The 15,900-nt window shown below is 38.3% G+C and overlaps 3 protein-coding genes across 3 annotated transcripts; all 3 read left to right on the top strand.

Moving 5' to 3' along the window:
* The first annotated feature begins 19 nt into the window (after positions 1 to 19).
* Positions 20 to 3,904, top strand: LOC136253478 (TNF receptor-associated factor 4-like). The gene is made up of 2 exons (XM_066046154.1): positions 20 to 76; positions 3,560 to 3,904. Exons 1-2 carry the CDS (start codon positions 20 to 22, stop codon positions 3,902 to 3,904), a joined length of 402 nt encoding a protein of 133 aa, XP_065902226.1.
* Positions 3,905 to 3,948: 44 nt separating this feature from the next.
* Positions 3,949 to 4,553, top strand: LOC136253477 (TNF receptor-associated factor 5-like). The gene is made up of 2 exons (XM_066046153.1): positions 3,949 to 4,063; positions 4,123 to 4,553. Exons 1-2 carry the CDS (start codon positions 3,949 to 3,951, stop codon positions 4,551 to 4,553), a joined length of 546 nt encoding a protein of 181 aa, XP_065902225.1.
* A 2,049-nt stretch (positions 4,554 to 6,602) lies between these two features.
* Positions 6,603 to 10,979, top strand: LOC136252353 (uncharacterized). Its single transcript, XM_066044781.1, has 2 exons — positions 6,603 to 9,180; positions 9,467 to 10,979. The coding sequence occupies exon 2, from the start codon at positions 9,614 to 9,616 to the stop codon at positions 10,709 to 10,711; it is 1,098 nt and encodes a 365-aa protein (XP_065900853.1). The 5' UTR covers positions 6,603 to 9,180; positions 9,467 to 9,613; the 3' UTR covers positions 10,712 to 10,979.
* The last annotated feature ends 4,921 nt before the right edge of the window (positions 10,980 to 15,900 follow it).

The following is a 15,900-nucleotide window of genomic DNA, read 5'->3' as shown; positions in this document are numbered from 1 at the left end:
GTGACATGACATGATCCAAATGAGGATTGGATTGAAGGAAACTGATCCAAGAACTACCAGTCCTTTTCCAGGTCAAGTAGACAGATCACTCACTGTGCTAATTATACAACCATCTTGGGTATATATTCAGTTAAGGTGGTGTTTGCATAACTAAGGTTCTATGGGTATGTCCTTATTTTACAGCCTAACGGTTTTTACATAGCGTAACGGTTTTTACATAGCGTTTTTGTGATTACAATGCCAGCTTGACAATGTTGTATTGTGTCTACTGTATGGGAGCCCAGTACAAAGTTAGAGAGCAAGTGAGATTAAAGATGATTGCAGATGTGATGTAACTCACTTTCAAATCGGTCAGATAGTGGAGTCCTCAAAGATCCAGTCTTGGCCCAAAAAAGCTAGCTCTAGCTATAGGATAGCTGCATCTCTTTAATACTAAAATATCATAGTTTTGTTAGTCTCATAGGTATCTTGATTAATCAAGCTACACTAAAGTAAAATGAGACAAAATGTAATCTAGATGGATGACCTTGTACACAAATTCATGAAACATATACACCACAGCTTTTTGAAATAGTTTTGAAATGGTCTCTAAAGAATGAGAATATGAAGTTAGCCTTATCTGATATACTTAAAGTGGCATAAATAATGTGGCCATCATAACGAGGTGGTCTTATCATACAGGTGGTCTATTGTAGAGGTGGTCTTTGTAAAGAAGTGAGTACTATTAGCTATTTCAGAAGTTTTGAACAATTTCAGTCAGTTTTCAATTTCCACTGTTTCCAATGTAGTTTGAAGAAGTAGGCAAAGTTTTATTTGCCCACGTTGTTGCAAGCCCATGATATATGTTTGGTTAATGTATGGCTGGCCTGCAAATTCCAATGTTACTCCATACAGTAGGGTAAACATTCTGATGAGATGCCCTGTTGCTCCAGATGATCATCCTGATTTGATCATTGACGGTCAGTGTAGATACATGCATGTGTGTGCTTGTTTTATGATCAATTCCTTTATTTTGCATTAAAAATGAGCTAGGTTTGTAGTATCAAATTCAATTCTTAGTTGCTGTCCATTCATGTAGATAGAAGTCATCATAGCAATTTTGTGCATCCACTGACCCTCTCTTCTTCTATTTGGGCAGATTGGCAGACTGTTGCACTGAGTGTGTACGTCTTGATACTTGAACACGCTGTAAAGGGTCGTATAGATACCCATTATCCATATTAAACTAGGCTGGTGAGCTTTGTATTGCATTAAACTCATACTTATTGCCATCTCTTAAAGACCACCTCTTTACAAAAGCCACATTGTAACTAGGTCCAAAAGTAGCTAAGACATACTTAATGATCTTGTTATTGAGACCACTTCATTGTAGTGGCTGCCTCCTTACAAAGACCTCATTGCAATAATAACCACATGTAAGTTTCAGACCCACATCATGAATCACATCAACAAGGTGGGTGGAAGAGACTTGTGTACCACAGAAGTGTGTTAAGTACATAATAATTATTAATTTTGTTTATGGATGTACAGGCATAAGCCTTTATCCTTAAAATACAAATACAAATACAAATATAGAACTTAAAAAGCGAGTGTTTAGATGTAAAAGTGTGTTATGTGTGAAAATATAAACTGTTAATTAATCTTGGTGTGAACAATCCATAGCGATTGAGAGGCTAATCAATTACCAGAGGTATCCATCTCAGCTCTAATTTGTGAGAACAAAGACTGAATTAATAATTTCCCCATACAACCTTGTTCTTAATAAAAAGTTTATTGCTGCATATTTTGATTGCTTTAAATTGAGTTTCTGTTTGCTTTACGTTGAGTTCCTGTTTGACTTAAATTCCATCTTTCTTTTAAGAGAAGTGACTCAATATGCCGTTCTTCTTGAGACATGTCTGGTTTAACCCTGATGTATTTGGGTAACTTACTGGCTTTAGATACAGGTTTTTGCAATTGAATTCGGCGACTTTGCAACTGAATTCGTCCCGTTTGCAATTGAGTTCGTCGCTGTTGCAATTGAATTCGTCGCTTTTGCAATTGAATTCGTCGCTTTTGCAGTTAAATTCGTCCGTAACAAGAATGGCAGCTGGAGCAAACACGAAAACATGATGTAGCAGCTGCTACAAGAACTTGTTCCAGTACAACGGTAATAAACAACTCTTTATAAGGCAATAATTCTTCCTCTACAGCCTATCCAGCAACATTCCAAACTCTACTACGCCATTCGTGATGGGTGTGGTCACTCGCGAGCAAGTTAATTAACTTGTCAGACAGCTATCAACTTCGCGTACTACCAGCTTCAATTACCTTCTAGTGTCTCAAGTGTACGGTTGAACTCTCCAAGGCATAAATAGTTCATCTCTTAATGAACGGGTTGGTTTCTTGGAGCCGTTTTGTTTATGACGAATTGTAATGCAAACGCGACGAATTCTATTGCAAAACCGACTAATTCAACTGCAAAACCGACGAATTCAATTGCAAACGGGACGAATTCAATTGCAATACCGACGAATTCAATTGCAAACGGGACGAATTCAATCGCAAAGGCGACGAATTCAATTGCAAAAACCTGTAATAACAATGACGTATCAATAGCTGTTGAATCTGACAAGTATTGGCTGAGGTTTCTGAGATTGATCATGGTATTTACCCAGTCTTAAAATGTCTCTATAGATAGAGAATTAATATTACTTTCAGTTTCAGTGACTATAGTGGTAACTTTATCTAAGTCATGATTAAATCGCTCAAACCTAGGTGTTCCCTTGCTACATTCATCTATGCCATGTAAATTACCACATTAAACTTATGATCTCCTTCATTGGGTCTGTTTGTCACCTTGGTGGTGGTAGATGGCTGGATTTGTTTGGTTTAAAATTGTTGGAAGTCGTCTGTGTTTCTTGCTGAAGTTGATGCTGAGAAGTGAAAGATTGAACTGGTTAATTTGCAGATATTGTGGCTCTAAGTAAGACCACCTCATTTAATAGGTCCTCTACCATAGTCTTCAACTCCTGCAGCTGCTTATCCTGTGTGATCAGACAGCAATGGGGACAACAAAAGGGATCTTCACTTTCCTGTAGTATTTTTGAATAAAGCTTACAATAGTCCAGTACATTGCCAGTGGATATTGCGATCCAAGAGTTACTAGTACCTTCACAGAAAATCATTTCCTGACCATCTGTATCATCATTGGCATCTATTATGCTGTCTAAACAGACTCACAGATTGTTGAATTTTCGCCTGGTGAGTTCTGTAGTTCCCTTTTCTTTTGGAGCGTGTAGTGGTTGTCATGGTAACTTGTACTTCTAATTTTCTGGTAGAAACAAAACAAGAACAAACAAAACAAACAGAACGATTGTCTGGCCTTTACTGGTACCGGTGAATTAGTTAAGCCAGCGTAAACTTGACCTCGGTTTTGTATTGTTGGCGTTGAGTGGCCAACTAACTCCAAACGACTGACCCTAAAGTCAAGTCCAAAGTAGACTCCAGGTAGCGTCTTGGGCGTTTCCAGGGAATGTTAAACGACCCCAATAGTGTAATGTAAGTCCAATACACCCAGCGAAAATATCTTACCAATCACATTGAGATTGAGTGTCCACGTCGCAATATTGCCTGTCATTACTGCCACATTACAGGAGAACATCAGTTTATCAAGGGAGAACATGAGGAACAGTGTCCCAAACTTTCCTTACTCTGTCCCAACAACTGTGAGGTAGTGAGTGTCCTTTGTGAAGATATGGAAGCACACAGCAAAGAGTGTCCTCTTGAGATGGTCCAGTGTGAGTATCACAATGTGGAGTGTGAGGAGAGGATGATGCGTAAGAGGAAAAGGGAACATGAAGAGGAGAAGATGGAACAACACTTGTCATTTACTAAGCGTAGACTAACAGATAACCATCATTAACTAAAGCTGAGCTGGCTAATACCCAATCACAACTTGCTAGTGTAATGGAACAGATCAACACATTGATGGTAGTACTACACCAGACAGCAGGACGCACTAGCCACACCAGTGGTGCAGTATCAACTATTTCAGTAGCACAGTGGTGGACCAAGTTGACTGGTATGTCTTAGTGATCAAATCAGGTGAACAACCTTGTCCAGTAACAATGAGTATTACAGGATTTAATGAAAGTAAGAGAGACCAGATTGAATGGTACAGTGGTCCTTTCTGTTCCCATGACAATGGATACAAGATGTGTCTTCGTGTTGATCCTGATGGTATTGTTGATGGCGTAGGTACTCACCTGTCAGCATTCCTGTACCTCATGAAGGGTCCACATGATGATGAACTAACATGGCCACTGAGGGGAAAATTTGAAGTGAAACTGTTGAACCAGATCAGTGACTGTGAACATCGTTCAGTGACTGTGGCTTATAATGATCTTACTTCAGACAGTGCTGCTGGCAGAGTTGCCGTTGGTGATAAAAGTAGTAGAGGACGTGGCCATCCACTGTTTATTTCCCATAAAGATCTCTGCATGGTCACTCCCACATGTCAGTACCTCAAAGATGACTGTGTCTTCCTCCAAGTTAGCAAATTGCAGACATAGTTATATTTTGGAACTACGACATACACCAAGTTTAGCTCTAGGGCCATGTTTAAGCTTGGTACAATGTGTGTAGTGACAATGTTAATAATGTTTATTCTGCTGCCAGTTAATAATATTTTGTTAAACAACTTTACAATTCATGCTTGATTTGCTTTAGAGATGTTCAAGATCTTAAATCCTAGTATAGCAAAGTGAGATGCTTTGTAATATTATAATTTAGAGCCATGTAATCCACACATAATATAGTTACTAAGTTAAAGTCATACTGGATAGATTTAAATGTTGGACTATATTATGGTAGCGGCAGTCAGACAATAATAATATTCACCAGGAGCTTATAAGTGCCAAAGGTAAGCTCCTGATATTACTATTCAAGGACTGAGAACAATACTACTACTTTCATGTAAATGGTCTTCTGCATTATTGTCCTTATTAGTATGGAATACTCTATAGGTTAAAAACCAAGAAAAGGAAGCTGTTTCACCAGCATAGTGGTAGATCTTAATAGACTAGTCATTTATTCTAATATAACAGTCAAGTGAATGTAATAAGCTGTTCTTCAGTATTGTGAATAATGACCTTGACAGTCTACAACTTACCGTACGACAGGAAATATTAACAAAAGGAAAATTTGAGGAATTCACAGCTTTGACAAATTAAAATGAAAAGGAAGAAGCCACATATCTAAACACTGAATTTTGAGGTGCTTATTGACGTTTGATGAATTTACTGATTTCTCAAATTTTTCTATTGTCAAAATTTCCTGTCGTGTGGTATAACATTTTTTATAACAGTAACTGTTGACTCACGTACACATACACACACACCATGTATGTGACTCAAGTGTGGATCTAATATTTTTGTAAAGGAGCTGGACAGGGACATAGGTAATTAGATATAGCTTATGCTAGCAAGACAGTTTGCGATGCCCAGGGGTAATATGGATGCAGAGGTCAAGTGATAAAATTGTCTACTTTATTATGTGGTCACGCATTCAAAGAAGAGAGTGACATATTGAAGCACAAAGAAAATTAAAGAAAAAAGATCAGCAAAGGGGTAACTACACATTAAGTTCGATTCTACCAGCTCTTAAAGACAAGTTGTACAGTTAGCTATAGAGACTACATCTCTGGTCCATATAGCTGCTACAGAGATGTCTAGCTATTATACAAATAGCTACATAGCAATCAAACTTAGTGATTTTTGTTCCTTAATTTATTTCAGCCTCTACTAAATGGCATTCATTTTCAATTGTTCCACTATACAGACCACCATCAACTCTTTCTATTTCTAATTTTTGGTAATACTCCATTTATAAGATTCATTTAATATCCTATCACTGTTAAAATGTGATGCATTTTGTCGTGCTGTGAAGACGTATATACAGTATTTTGGTGCCATGAGATTTTAAAAAACTCTGCTTTGCATAATAATTGTGTATTGCTTTTGTGTGTTTTTGTACATTCGTATTCTATGTATTTTTTTGTATGCATGTGTGTAAGGTTTTGGAGAAACACCTTTGTGCAGGCTTGGCCTTTTGGTGTCACCCTTTCTGATAAATAAACTACTTTGGTTCAGACTTCTCCACATTTTATACCCCCGGCCTCCAGTAATACTAACACCATTTAAGGGACACTAGTTTAAGTTATTTAAATACCATTTCAAGATTGAATTGTAGATCTAATTATTCTTAAAATGGGTTTACCTGCATTTGTAGTTAATGCTAATTCTTTAATAGTTTTAGCTCCTTCATAGATAAGTATACTTGTTTGATTTTAGATTTGGTTTTGTATAATGTTAAGGATCCATTGTACATACAGACTGTGGTCTTTACTAGTATTTTAATTGTAATCATAAGTTATGTATATGCAACGAAGCACTTTAGCAGGTGATACTGTGTAGAAAACTCAACATCTGCATTTGCATGCAACTCCTTTCTGATTGGTCAGGCAAATAGAGTAATAGTTCGTAGACCGGAGACACTCAGAGAGGTGTTGATGCTATGCTATTATTACATATAACTGTTTTATGTAATTGCCTATTATAATTAGCTATGGTTAATTATCACTTGTATAAGTGACACATCAACAAACACTTATATTACATGACCTATAGACTTTCCATGAAAACTACCAAATTTTCTCATGATCATGGATATGGTGTGGATGGTTTAAAATTGCTTGAATGGTTGAGATGTTTTCTTGTTGACAGGTCACAGGCACCAACATGTGCGTATAAATGGATCCTTGTCTTCTTGGGTAAGAGTACATAGTGGAGTCTGCAGAGATCAGTGCTTTGCCCTTTGTTGTTTGCCTTGTATGTGAATGAATTGCCATCTTTAGTTTCCATTTCCCTTTTATGCTTGCTGATGATATCAAACTATTTGCTCACCTGAGGACTGTTTGCAATTACAGCATGACACAGTTTTGCACAATGGTCTAAAAAATGGATTTTGTCTACTATAAGTGTAAAATCCTACATATTGGCAATAGTACTACTAACTGCAGCCATCTGTATACTCTACATGGAGTTATGCTTGAGCTCGTGGATGACATACGTAATTGGGAATTTGCATGGACTCTAAACTAAAATTCCTCATCCACACAGCAAGTAAAGCTAATCACATTTTAAGTCTATTGTTTAAGTTTTTGAATGTAAGGACTTAGATATGTTTCTTAAACTATACAAATCTTTAGTGTTTCCAATACTTGATTATAACAATGCAATCATGGGGCCCAAATTATGTTATATACAAACAAGAAGTAGACGCCATTCAATACCAAAGCCATTAGAATGATTCCAACCTGTTGTCTGCTAACTGCATTACCATCATAACGGTATCGAAGACTTAGAGAAGATCTATTACTATGTATTAACAATTTCTCTGATATTAGTACAGAAATTTTTTGTCATTTTCTACAATTACATCAACAAGATGATATAGTATGAAATTATTCAAACCCCACACAAATCGTTCATCAAGATCTTCTTTTTCTCAGTTAGAGTGATTAATGATTGGATTTCTCTACCCCAGTCGATAATTGATGCCAATTCTCCTAGGAATCTACTAGACAGACACCATATCAATGTACTGTATCATTTTGTATGACTCGTGTGTATGATTTGGATGTACAGGTTTATGCCTCTATCCAAAATTCACACAATTACAATTGTGATCATAATAGCTATTGGTATTATGATTGAGCTGCACCATGAATTAAGTTTTACTGCATGCATGCATGGGACCTGCCTGCTATGCTGCATGCAGTGTTCATTTCTTAAGTTTAGGGGACTCCATAACCAGACATCTATTCCCTCACAATTTTCTCCAAAGTTCATTATTATGTTTAACCAATGCAACTGGGATAGCTATCTGGCTAGTCTGTGCTCTAGCTGTTAGGAAGTAGCTAAAATTTGTTCTGATTAACCATTATATTGATGCTGTGTGTGTGATTTGGAAAGTAATGTAAACGTTTTCAATCTGATTGTATATCTGAGATTACATCTGTACATTATGATAGTTGTAGCATGTGTGCTGCTTGAGCTGTATACAAAAATTGGCTATCTGCACTTAAACATGATGGCATGCCCTTATACTGTATTGTAACACATGTGACCGGGCCTGTGAAAATAGGGCATGTGGGCACAAACTACACCCTGTCACATAACATGTCATATCTCAGTAGTGGCAAAGAATATTTCAATCTGTAACTTGTGTTGTAAGGTCAACTAAATGTTTAATAGGTGTGAAAAATTTCATGGCAACAAAGTCATGGATTACAAAGTTATGACACATCAAAGTTAGAAAAAACAGGCAATTTTTATGTGCCTACATGCCCTATTTTGCAGGCCCAGTTGCATATCATGAATGTACGTATGTACAGTTTGTGCATGGTTTCTTTAGGGATGTCTCTATAGACGTTTTTCCAGTATAACGAAGTTGTCCGTAAAATCCGGAATTAGTCACGTTGGTAGGTAACGCAACAATGGCGGCGCTCTGTGAAGCCAAAGAATTACTTTTCCGAGGCCAGGAGCTGGTTGATGAAGAAGTAGAGTTGCTTGCTACATTGTTGCAGAAGCTGAAGGTGCAAGAATTGAAGACGCTCGCTAAGGAAGTTCACGTTCGTTTAACCGGTTCCATTAGAAAGGATGACATTATCGATCGAATTATGGGGATGGCTCGTATTGGGGCTATGCAGTGTGGAAATCCCGAGTCAGATGAAATCACCACCATATCTTACTTGACTGAAGAAACAAAGCGCGTCCTTCGCAGCCTGCCATCTTTTGCGAGTGTGACTTGGTGGGAAAAGAAGTTGTCTGGAATACTGATGGAGTTCACCTTAATGAATTTGGTAGTATATCTTGTGTATGGAAGGGACAAGACGTTTGATATGCAAAGCATGAATGCGTACAGGCAGTTGAAAGCCTTTAAGTTCTTTTATGACGGCTTTGTAAAGAATGTATGGCTGTATCAATGTCCTGTCAGCAATGATTTGAATTTGAGAGTCCTGTACTTCAGAACCTATGTATATCATTCCCTGTCTTGTGAGACTCCACTTGAGGTGTATATTGCAGTCAATGGTGACAATGGCGACGTGTATGCTGGGAAATGCTTTTGTGTATCAGGGTAAGTGACCAGTGGGTTTAATGCACCTATAATTGTATCGCCCCACTCCCTTGGGCATAGGTGGAGCTTTACAGGGGAAAAGTATTGGACATCTATTCATTAAGTGCCCAAGTATTTTTTGTTTTTGTACTTTCTATACAGCATCAAATAATCCCCATGTTGAAACTGGGCCTTATGCTATGTCAAATCCCCACCATAGTCCCATATATATATATATATAATAGTTTAAAGGCAATACAATGATAGGTGCAAAATTTATGTATTATGTACACTATGTACTTTATAGGTTAGGTCAGGCATGCAATCACATTGCAGCTCTTTTGTTTTTTATTGATTATCATGCTAATGATGAGGAATTGCCATCAGAATTATCAAAGACTTTGCAACCTATGGCTTGGCAAAAGAAATTGTTTCTCCAGAATGTGCACGGAATATGAAATTTGTGAAACCTAGTCATAGTGACACCCCTAGATCTGAAACACAAGGAGTTAGTGAAATCAAGAGAAGCTCATTTGATCCACGTTTACCAGAACATCGCGTTGAAATTGATCGAAACCATTTACATTTGTTATTGACAGATTTGCAGAATTCTGTACCCAATACAGGCCTACAGCAGTTTTGGCGTGACTCGCCAAACCCTAGATGTTTGCAGCCTGCTGCAGAGATCAATAATCCTAGTCTTTGGAATCATGTTTTATTCTCACACAAAACATGGAACAGTGAAACACATGCTGTACAAGTTGATCCATCTGTAGTTGATTGTCATCGCTTCATTAGTAGCATGCAGCTTTCTAACAGTCAAGTGGAAGCAATAGAAGCTGCTACTCGTACGCAGTCTGATAGTGAACTGTGGATAGTGCTACATAAAGGAAGGCTCACTAGTTCTCGGTTTGGTGAGATATTGAAGAGACGAGCTGCAACAGATCCAACTAGACTATTTATAGACATTATGGGATATAATGGACCCATGGAGCACATACCTCCTGCAATGCGGTGGGGAAAAGAAAACAAAGCAAAGGCCAGGCAATGTTATTTAGAAAACAGGCAATCTATTGGTGAAGACATGATAGTGCAACCAACAGGGTTACATCTTCTACCTGACAAAAGTTTCCTAGGAGCATCATCAGATGGGAAGATATTATGTAGGAGTACTGACACTTGTTGTTATGGCTGTCTTGAAATAAAGTGTCCATATAGTATTAAGAGTACCATCACAATTGAACTCACTCCCACTGAGATAGCAGAACAGTTTCCTACCTTTTTCATGAAGAAAGGATCTGATGGCCTCTTACACCTTCCTACCAACCATGGATATTATGCACAAGTACAGGGAGAAATGGCAATATTAGGTGTTGAGTGGTGTGACTTCATTGTGTACAGCAATGGCGTTGTGGTGGTAGACAGGATTTTGGCTGATGCAGACTACTGGAAGAACCTAGAAGAGAAACTAGAACAGTTTTACCTCTACCATGTTGTACCAGAACTGTTGTCGAGGTGCATATTCCTAGAGAAGTTTGGAGTGACTGCATAAAACTTTGTATTCTCACACCCAGGCTCTCTTCATTAGTGATTAGAAGCAACATAAAAAATTCCTAGCATTATTATTGTTGCTAACAAACTAAGATAAGCCATAGACCAATCCAATATATTGACAAAGTCTGGTCCATTGGTGCTACAAGGAAAATGCCAAGTGATAAGTGATTTTATCTTATTTGTACTTGTGTATTTTCTTTGTATGTGTATCACTACACTGTTTTACAATATTTCAAATATTACAACATTAAAGTCATTAATTAAACAACCAGGGGATTATCAAAGTTAGTAATATACATATATACATACTGAGTTAACATCACTAACCAAATCATACATTGTGCTAGGGAACTTTTCATTCAAGACTTTAAAACGACGTCCTCTTCCAATTGCCCTTTCCACATGGATGCGTAGTTCAGCTATTCTCCGGGTCTTCTCGACATCTGAGGCTGGCATTTGTTTTTGCTTAGATTCTAACCGAGGAGGAACATTTAGTTACTTCTGTCTGGCACTCGATCTATAAGAAGTAATATAACAATAAATAAAACAAAGCATTATTTACAATTCAAGTTCAAAAAAATAAGGATTGTCCAAAGCTGTTAATAGTCTCACGTAGCCAGACCTTTTTCCGTGCAGGGGCTTATCGATTCCATTTAAAGTGCCAGCTTGCAAAAGGGCCTGGGAGATTTGGAGTAGCAAATCTGTAGGGTGTTAATGAAACAAGTGGTTGCAGTGCATGATGCAATGTCACAATATATATTTTATAGCTATAACACGCTTACAAGGGATATGACAAATATATATGCACAAGCACTGCAGGCGCGAGTGCTTATATTTTTGTCATATCGCGAGTAATCGTGTTATAACTGTTATATTCTACAGCCCAGTAGATGAAACGATTATAGATGGCAAAGTATATTGAAACAGCACCTGTTGAGTAGACATCCTTGATGGATCAGACATTTTAGATTCAACGGTGCCACGCCCATTTACTCACGATTAGTGAAGGAGACAAAAGTTCATTGAAAATCCTCCTTACTCAGGTGAGTGATTCTAGGCTCTTGTCAGTATTAGAGACTTGAAATCCTTGATGGATCAGGCATTTTATATTATATAGACTCTATGGCGGTGCCACGCCTACCCACTCGCGATTATTGAAGTTAGTGAAGGAGACAAAAGAGTTCATCGAAAATTGCTCAGGTGAATAATTGTTGGTTGATTTAGGTGCTTGTTATTAGATAAGAATTTCGCGGAATGTGTGAAGTTACACTATATATGGTAAGCATAGCCATGCACAAAGCGTGCATGGGATATCAGTTATATACCACAGTTTGCCTGGTATATCAGTTATATACCACAGTGCGGCGCTTTTGATCTCAACCACAGGTGTGGTATATATATATGCAGTCTCCGTTGAGTTCGATTCAAAAATAATTAGAGTCTGCATATAATTATTGTGACATTGCTTTGCGACATGAAGAATATAACCATTTAACCATGTAACACCCTACAGACTTGTAGGGTGCTAAAACAAGTTTGTTATTCCAAATCTCCCAGAATCTTTTACGAGCAGCAGCTTATTGGAATCAATAAGCCCCTGTGTGGAAAAGGTCTGGCTACGTGAGACTAAGTTCCAAGTTCAAACACATAAGTACATAAGAGTATTTAGGTGCAAGCGTGCAATCATTATTACAGTGAAATCTGTCTAATCTAGTCAACTTGGAACTAAATATTTCCTGGCTGGTGCCAGGCTGAATTAGGCAGAAAACACTATTGGGTGCAGATGAGTTGAAATTACCCAGTTAGCTAGGAATTACTGTACTGAACTAACAACTACCATACCTATTTCTGCTGGGATACAACAATCTGTGGCAATATCATACTTTGGTTGTAACAATTCTGGCTGCAAATCTATCAGTAAACTCGTGTCGTCTACAAGTTCCGCTACCTCGAGTTCTGCCCCAATGATACAGTCTTCCATCAGTGGTTCTTCCCTTGATTCTTCACCGTTCTCTACTTAACGAGTGTATGGGCCAGTGTACATGTGGTCATTGTTAAAACCACGAATGCTTCGACGATTCTTCTCCTCCTCCACTCTTCTAAGCTCCAGCGCGTCTCTCTCTTTTTTGGCAGGTTATATAGAGCCGGTACCGGTTACACTGTTTTGCCGGCTATTTTGCCGGCAGTGGAGGGTATAATACTTAGAATGTTACGTGCATTAAAAAAAACTTGTACAAAAAACCGAAGAAGAAACCAAAGCTGAACCCTAGCCTACCCCTAACGCTAAGGAACTACTTTTCGCATCCCCTAAGGTTGAATGCTCGGGGGCAACCTACTAGACGCGTGCCCTAAAGTTGAATGCTCGGGGCAACCTACTAGTGCCGGCACAATAGCCGTTAGTGTTTGCAAACCGGTACCGGCTAAATATACACTTCGCTCTTCTTTCCTTCTCCTCTCCGTCTGTGATTTGACTCGACGGCCAGCACGTTCAAAACGAGACAGGGTGGCATTACATTCAGCAGTTCGCGGCTTCTTGGCTTTAATAGATGGTAAGGTAAATGCGGGTATTTCCGGACAGCGTACAATTCCGGACACTTTGGTACCTTTATCAAGCTAGCCGAGGAACGAAACAACGGATTGCCTTGAAATTTCTGCTGTAAATAGCTATTCTTATAGGGATTATAAAAATCTAAAAGTGTGTTCTAGTTGATTCATTCTTGGGTGCTATACACGAAGTGTCCGGAATTGTGCGCTGTCCGGAAATACCCGCATTTACCTTACGTAGTCAGGGTTAGTATACACGTTAGACTTTTTGCCCGTTATGAAATGTTCTGAACAGGCCCGGGCTCCTTTACCCGGTTTCCAAGCCGAACCATCGCTGTTCTTCCTTGAAACAAAAGCAATCCACTTTCGACGACGCTCTTCCTCTTCTTTTCTTTTTGGAAACCGATAAAAACTGATAAGGCTTTGCTTAGACTTGCGGTTATTACAACCTACAACCACACAAGTGGTTGGCATAGTTGCCTACCAATGTAACGCATTTCCGGATTTTACTAAGTTAGTCCGTTACACTGGAAAAACGTCTATAGCCGACACTGTCCAAGGTATGCACTATAGCTTTCTTGTTATATATGCAATTTCTTGTATATATTCATTTTCAGCAGTTGGGTTCTGTTCAGGACCTTTTCAGACCAGAATGTTGTTAAGCACAGTCAACTATGTTCTACACCCTATCAGTAATCTCACCAAACAAGGTGATAATGGTAGGCACATGTGGCCTATTGGACTATTGAATGTTCAGAGCCAATTAGTGCTCTCTTGGTCAAAGCTGAATTTTTTAAGAAACTGGGCTGCCATCAAGAACTGAGAAGTATGTGTATGGTATCCAGCAATACTGCCATATTATATGCAGGAGTATAAACAGAAATTGCCAAGTGGCATGAATAAGTTAAATTTTAGTAGGTCTCTGATCAAATCTAAACTCCATTTAGAAGTTTGTAGTAATAGCTAGTGCCCTAAAATGGCCCTAGTGAATTAGGTAACAAACACGAAATCTATTATGGACATACATACGTACCTCGAGCAACGAAAAGGACTTCAGCAAAATAGCAATAGTGGCCTATTAAAAGGGTAATAAAAGTTCACATTTTCTAATAAGAACCAAGTAAAACACTTATTGCACAGGGCCTTAGCATCCTTGAGGCCCTATACAAAATGAAATTTGGAGCCCCCCCCCCCCCCCCCCCCCCCTTAATTGGCAGACAAAAAATTAATATCTAATCCAAAACAGCCAAGCTGTAAAAAAAAAGTGTGCGGCCCTCAGAAAGGCTATAGTGAAAAAAGATGTGAAATCCAAGGTGGCGGCCAAGAAATGGCTGTGATGGTAGGTTAATGGTAAAAATTTTAATAACGACAATTCAGGTGAATTTTTGTGCCGCTTCACAAAATTTACCTAAATTGTCATTATTAAAATTTTTACCATTAACCTACCATCACAGCCATTTCTTGGCCGCCACCTTGGATTTCACATCTTTTTTCACCATAGCCTTTCTGAGGGCCGCACACTTTTTTTACAGCTTGGCTGTTTTGGATTAGATTTCATTTCTTTTTGTATTTGTATACCCCAAAGCCGGCCTATGGCCAGCTTTGGGACTTTTTTAACCTTTTTTTTTTTCTTTACTACAGGAAGAAGAAAAGATGAAGTAGATGTACTTTAAATATTTTATCAGTAAATGTACAAATTATATATATAATACATATATTTATTACAGAACTGTCCATGGTGGTTTCTTTGTAACTGAACACTCTTCAAGGTAACTTCTTCTAGCTGTTCTCTCTACAGGGTGATTTATTTGTAGCTGGATTCTGTACAGGTGATTTTTTTGCTGCTGAGCTCTTTACAGAATGGTTTCTTTGTAGCTGAACTCTCTACAAGGTAACTTCTTCTAACTGATCTCTCTACAGCGAGATTTGTTTGTAGCTGAACTCTCTACAGGTGATTTGCTTGCAGCTGAACTATCTAGATGATGGTTTCTTTGTAGCTGAACTCTCTACAAGGTAATTTCTTCTAGCTGAACTCTCTACATGGTGGTTTCTTTGTAGCTGAACTCTCTACAAGATAAATTCTTCTAACTGATCTTTCTACAGGGCAATTTGTTTGTGGCAGAATTTTCTAAAGGGTGATTTCTTTGCAGCTGATCGAACTCTCTACATGGTGGTTTCTTTTTACTGTAGCTGAACTCTCTACAAGGTAATTTCTTCTAGCTGATCTCTCTACAGGGTGATTTGTTTGTAGCTGAATTCTATACAGGTGATTTGTTTGCAGCTGAGCTCTTTACAGAATGGTTTCTTTGTAGCTGAACTCTCTACAAAGTAACTTCTTCTAACTGAACTCTCTACAGGGAGATTTGTTTGCAGCTGAACTCTCTTCATGATGGTTTCTTTGTAGCTGAACTCTCTACAAGGTAACTTCTTCTAGCTGAACTCCCTACATGGTGGTTTCTTAGTAGCTGAACTCCCTACATGGTGGTTTCTTTGTAGCTGAACTCTCTACAAGGTGACTTCTTCTAGCTGATCTTTCTACAGGGTGATTTGTTTGTAACTGAATTCTGTACAGGTGATTTGTTTGCAGCTGAGCTCTTTACAGAATGGTTTCTTTGTAGCTGAAATCTCTACAAGGTAACTTCT

The sequence above is a fragment of the Dysidea avara genome, chromosome 4 (genome assembly GCF_963678975.1).
Source record: "Dysidea avara chromosome 4, odDysAvar1.4, whole genome shotgun sequence".
Taxonomy (NCBI): Eukaryota; Metazoa; Porifera; class Demospongiae; order Dictyoceratida; family Dysideidae; genus Dysidea; species Dysidea avara.
Note: the sequence above shows the minus strand (reverse complement) of the source record. Positions and strands in the feature narration are given on the sequence as shown.

What these genes read in the sequence shown, in the direction of transcription:
- LOC136253477 (XM_066046153.1), top strand. Translation starts at nt 3,949, where the DNA reads ATGGAACAGATCAACACATTGATGGTAGTACTACACCAGACAGCAGGA. An exon ending in GTGGTGGACCAAGTTGACTG is followed by an intron (nt 4,064 to 4,122) that starts GTATGTCTTAGT and finishes TGAGTATTACAG; the next exon opens with GATTTAATGAAAGTAAGAGA.
- LOC136253478 (XM_066046154.1), top strand. Translation starts at nt 20, where the DNA reads ATGAGGATTGGATTGAAGGAAACTGATCCAAGAACTACCAGTCCTTTT. An exon ending in CCAGTCCTTTTCCAGGTCAA is followed by an intron (nt 77 to 3,559) that starts GTAGACAGATCA and finishes CAATACACCCAG; the next exon opens with CGAAAATATCTTACCAATCA.
- LOC136252353 (XM_066044781.1), top strand. Translation starts at nt 9,614, where the DNA reads ATGAAATTTGTGAAACCTAGTCATAGTGACACCCCTAGATCTGAAACA.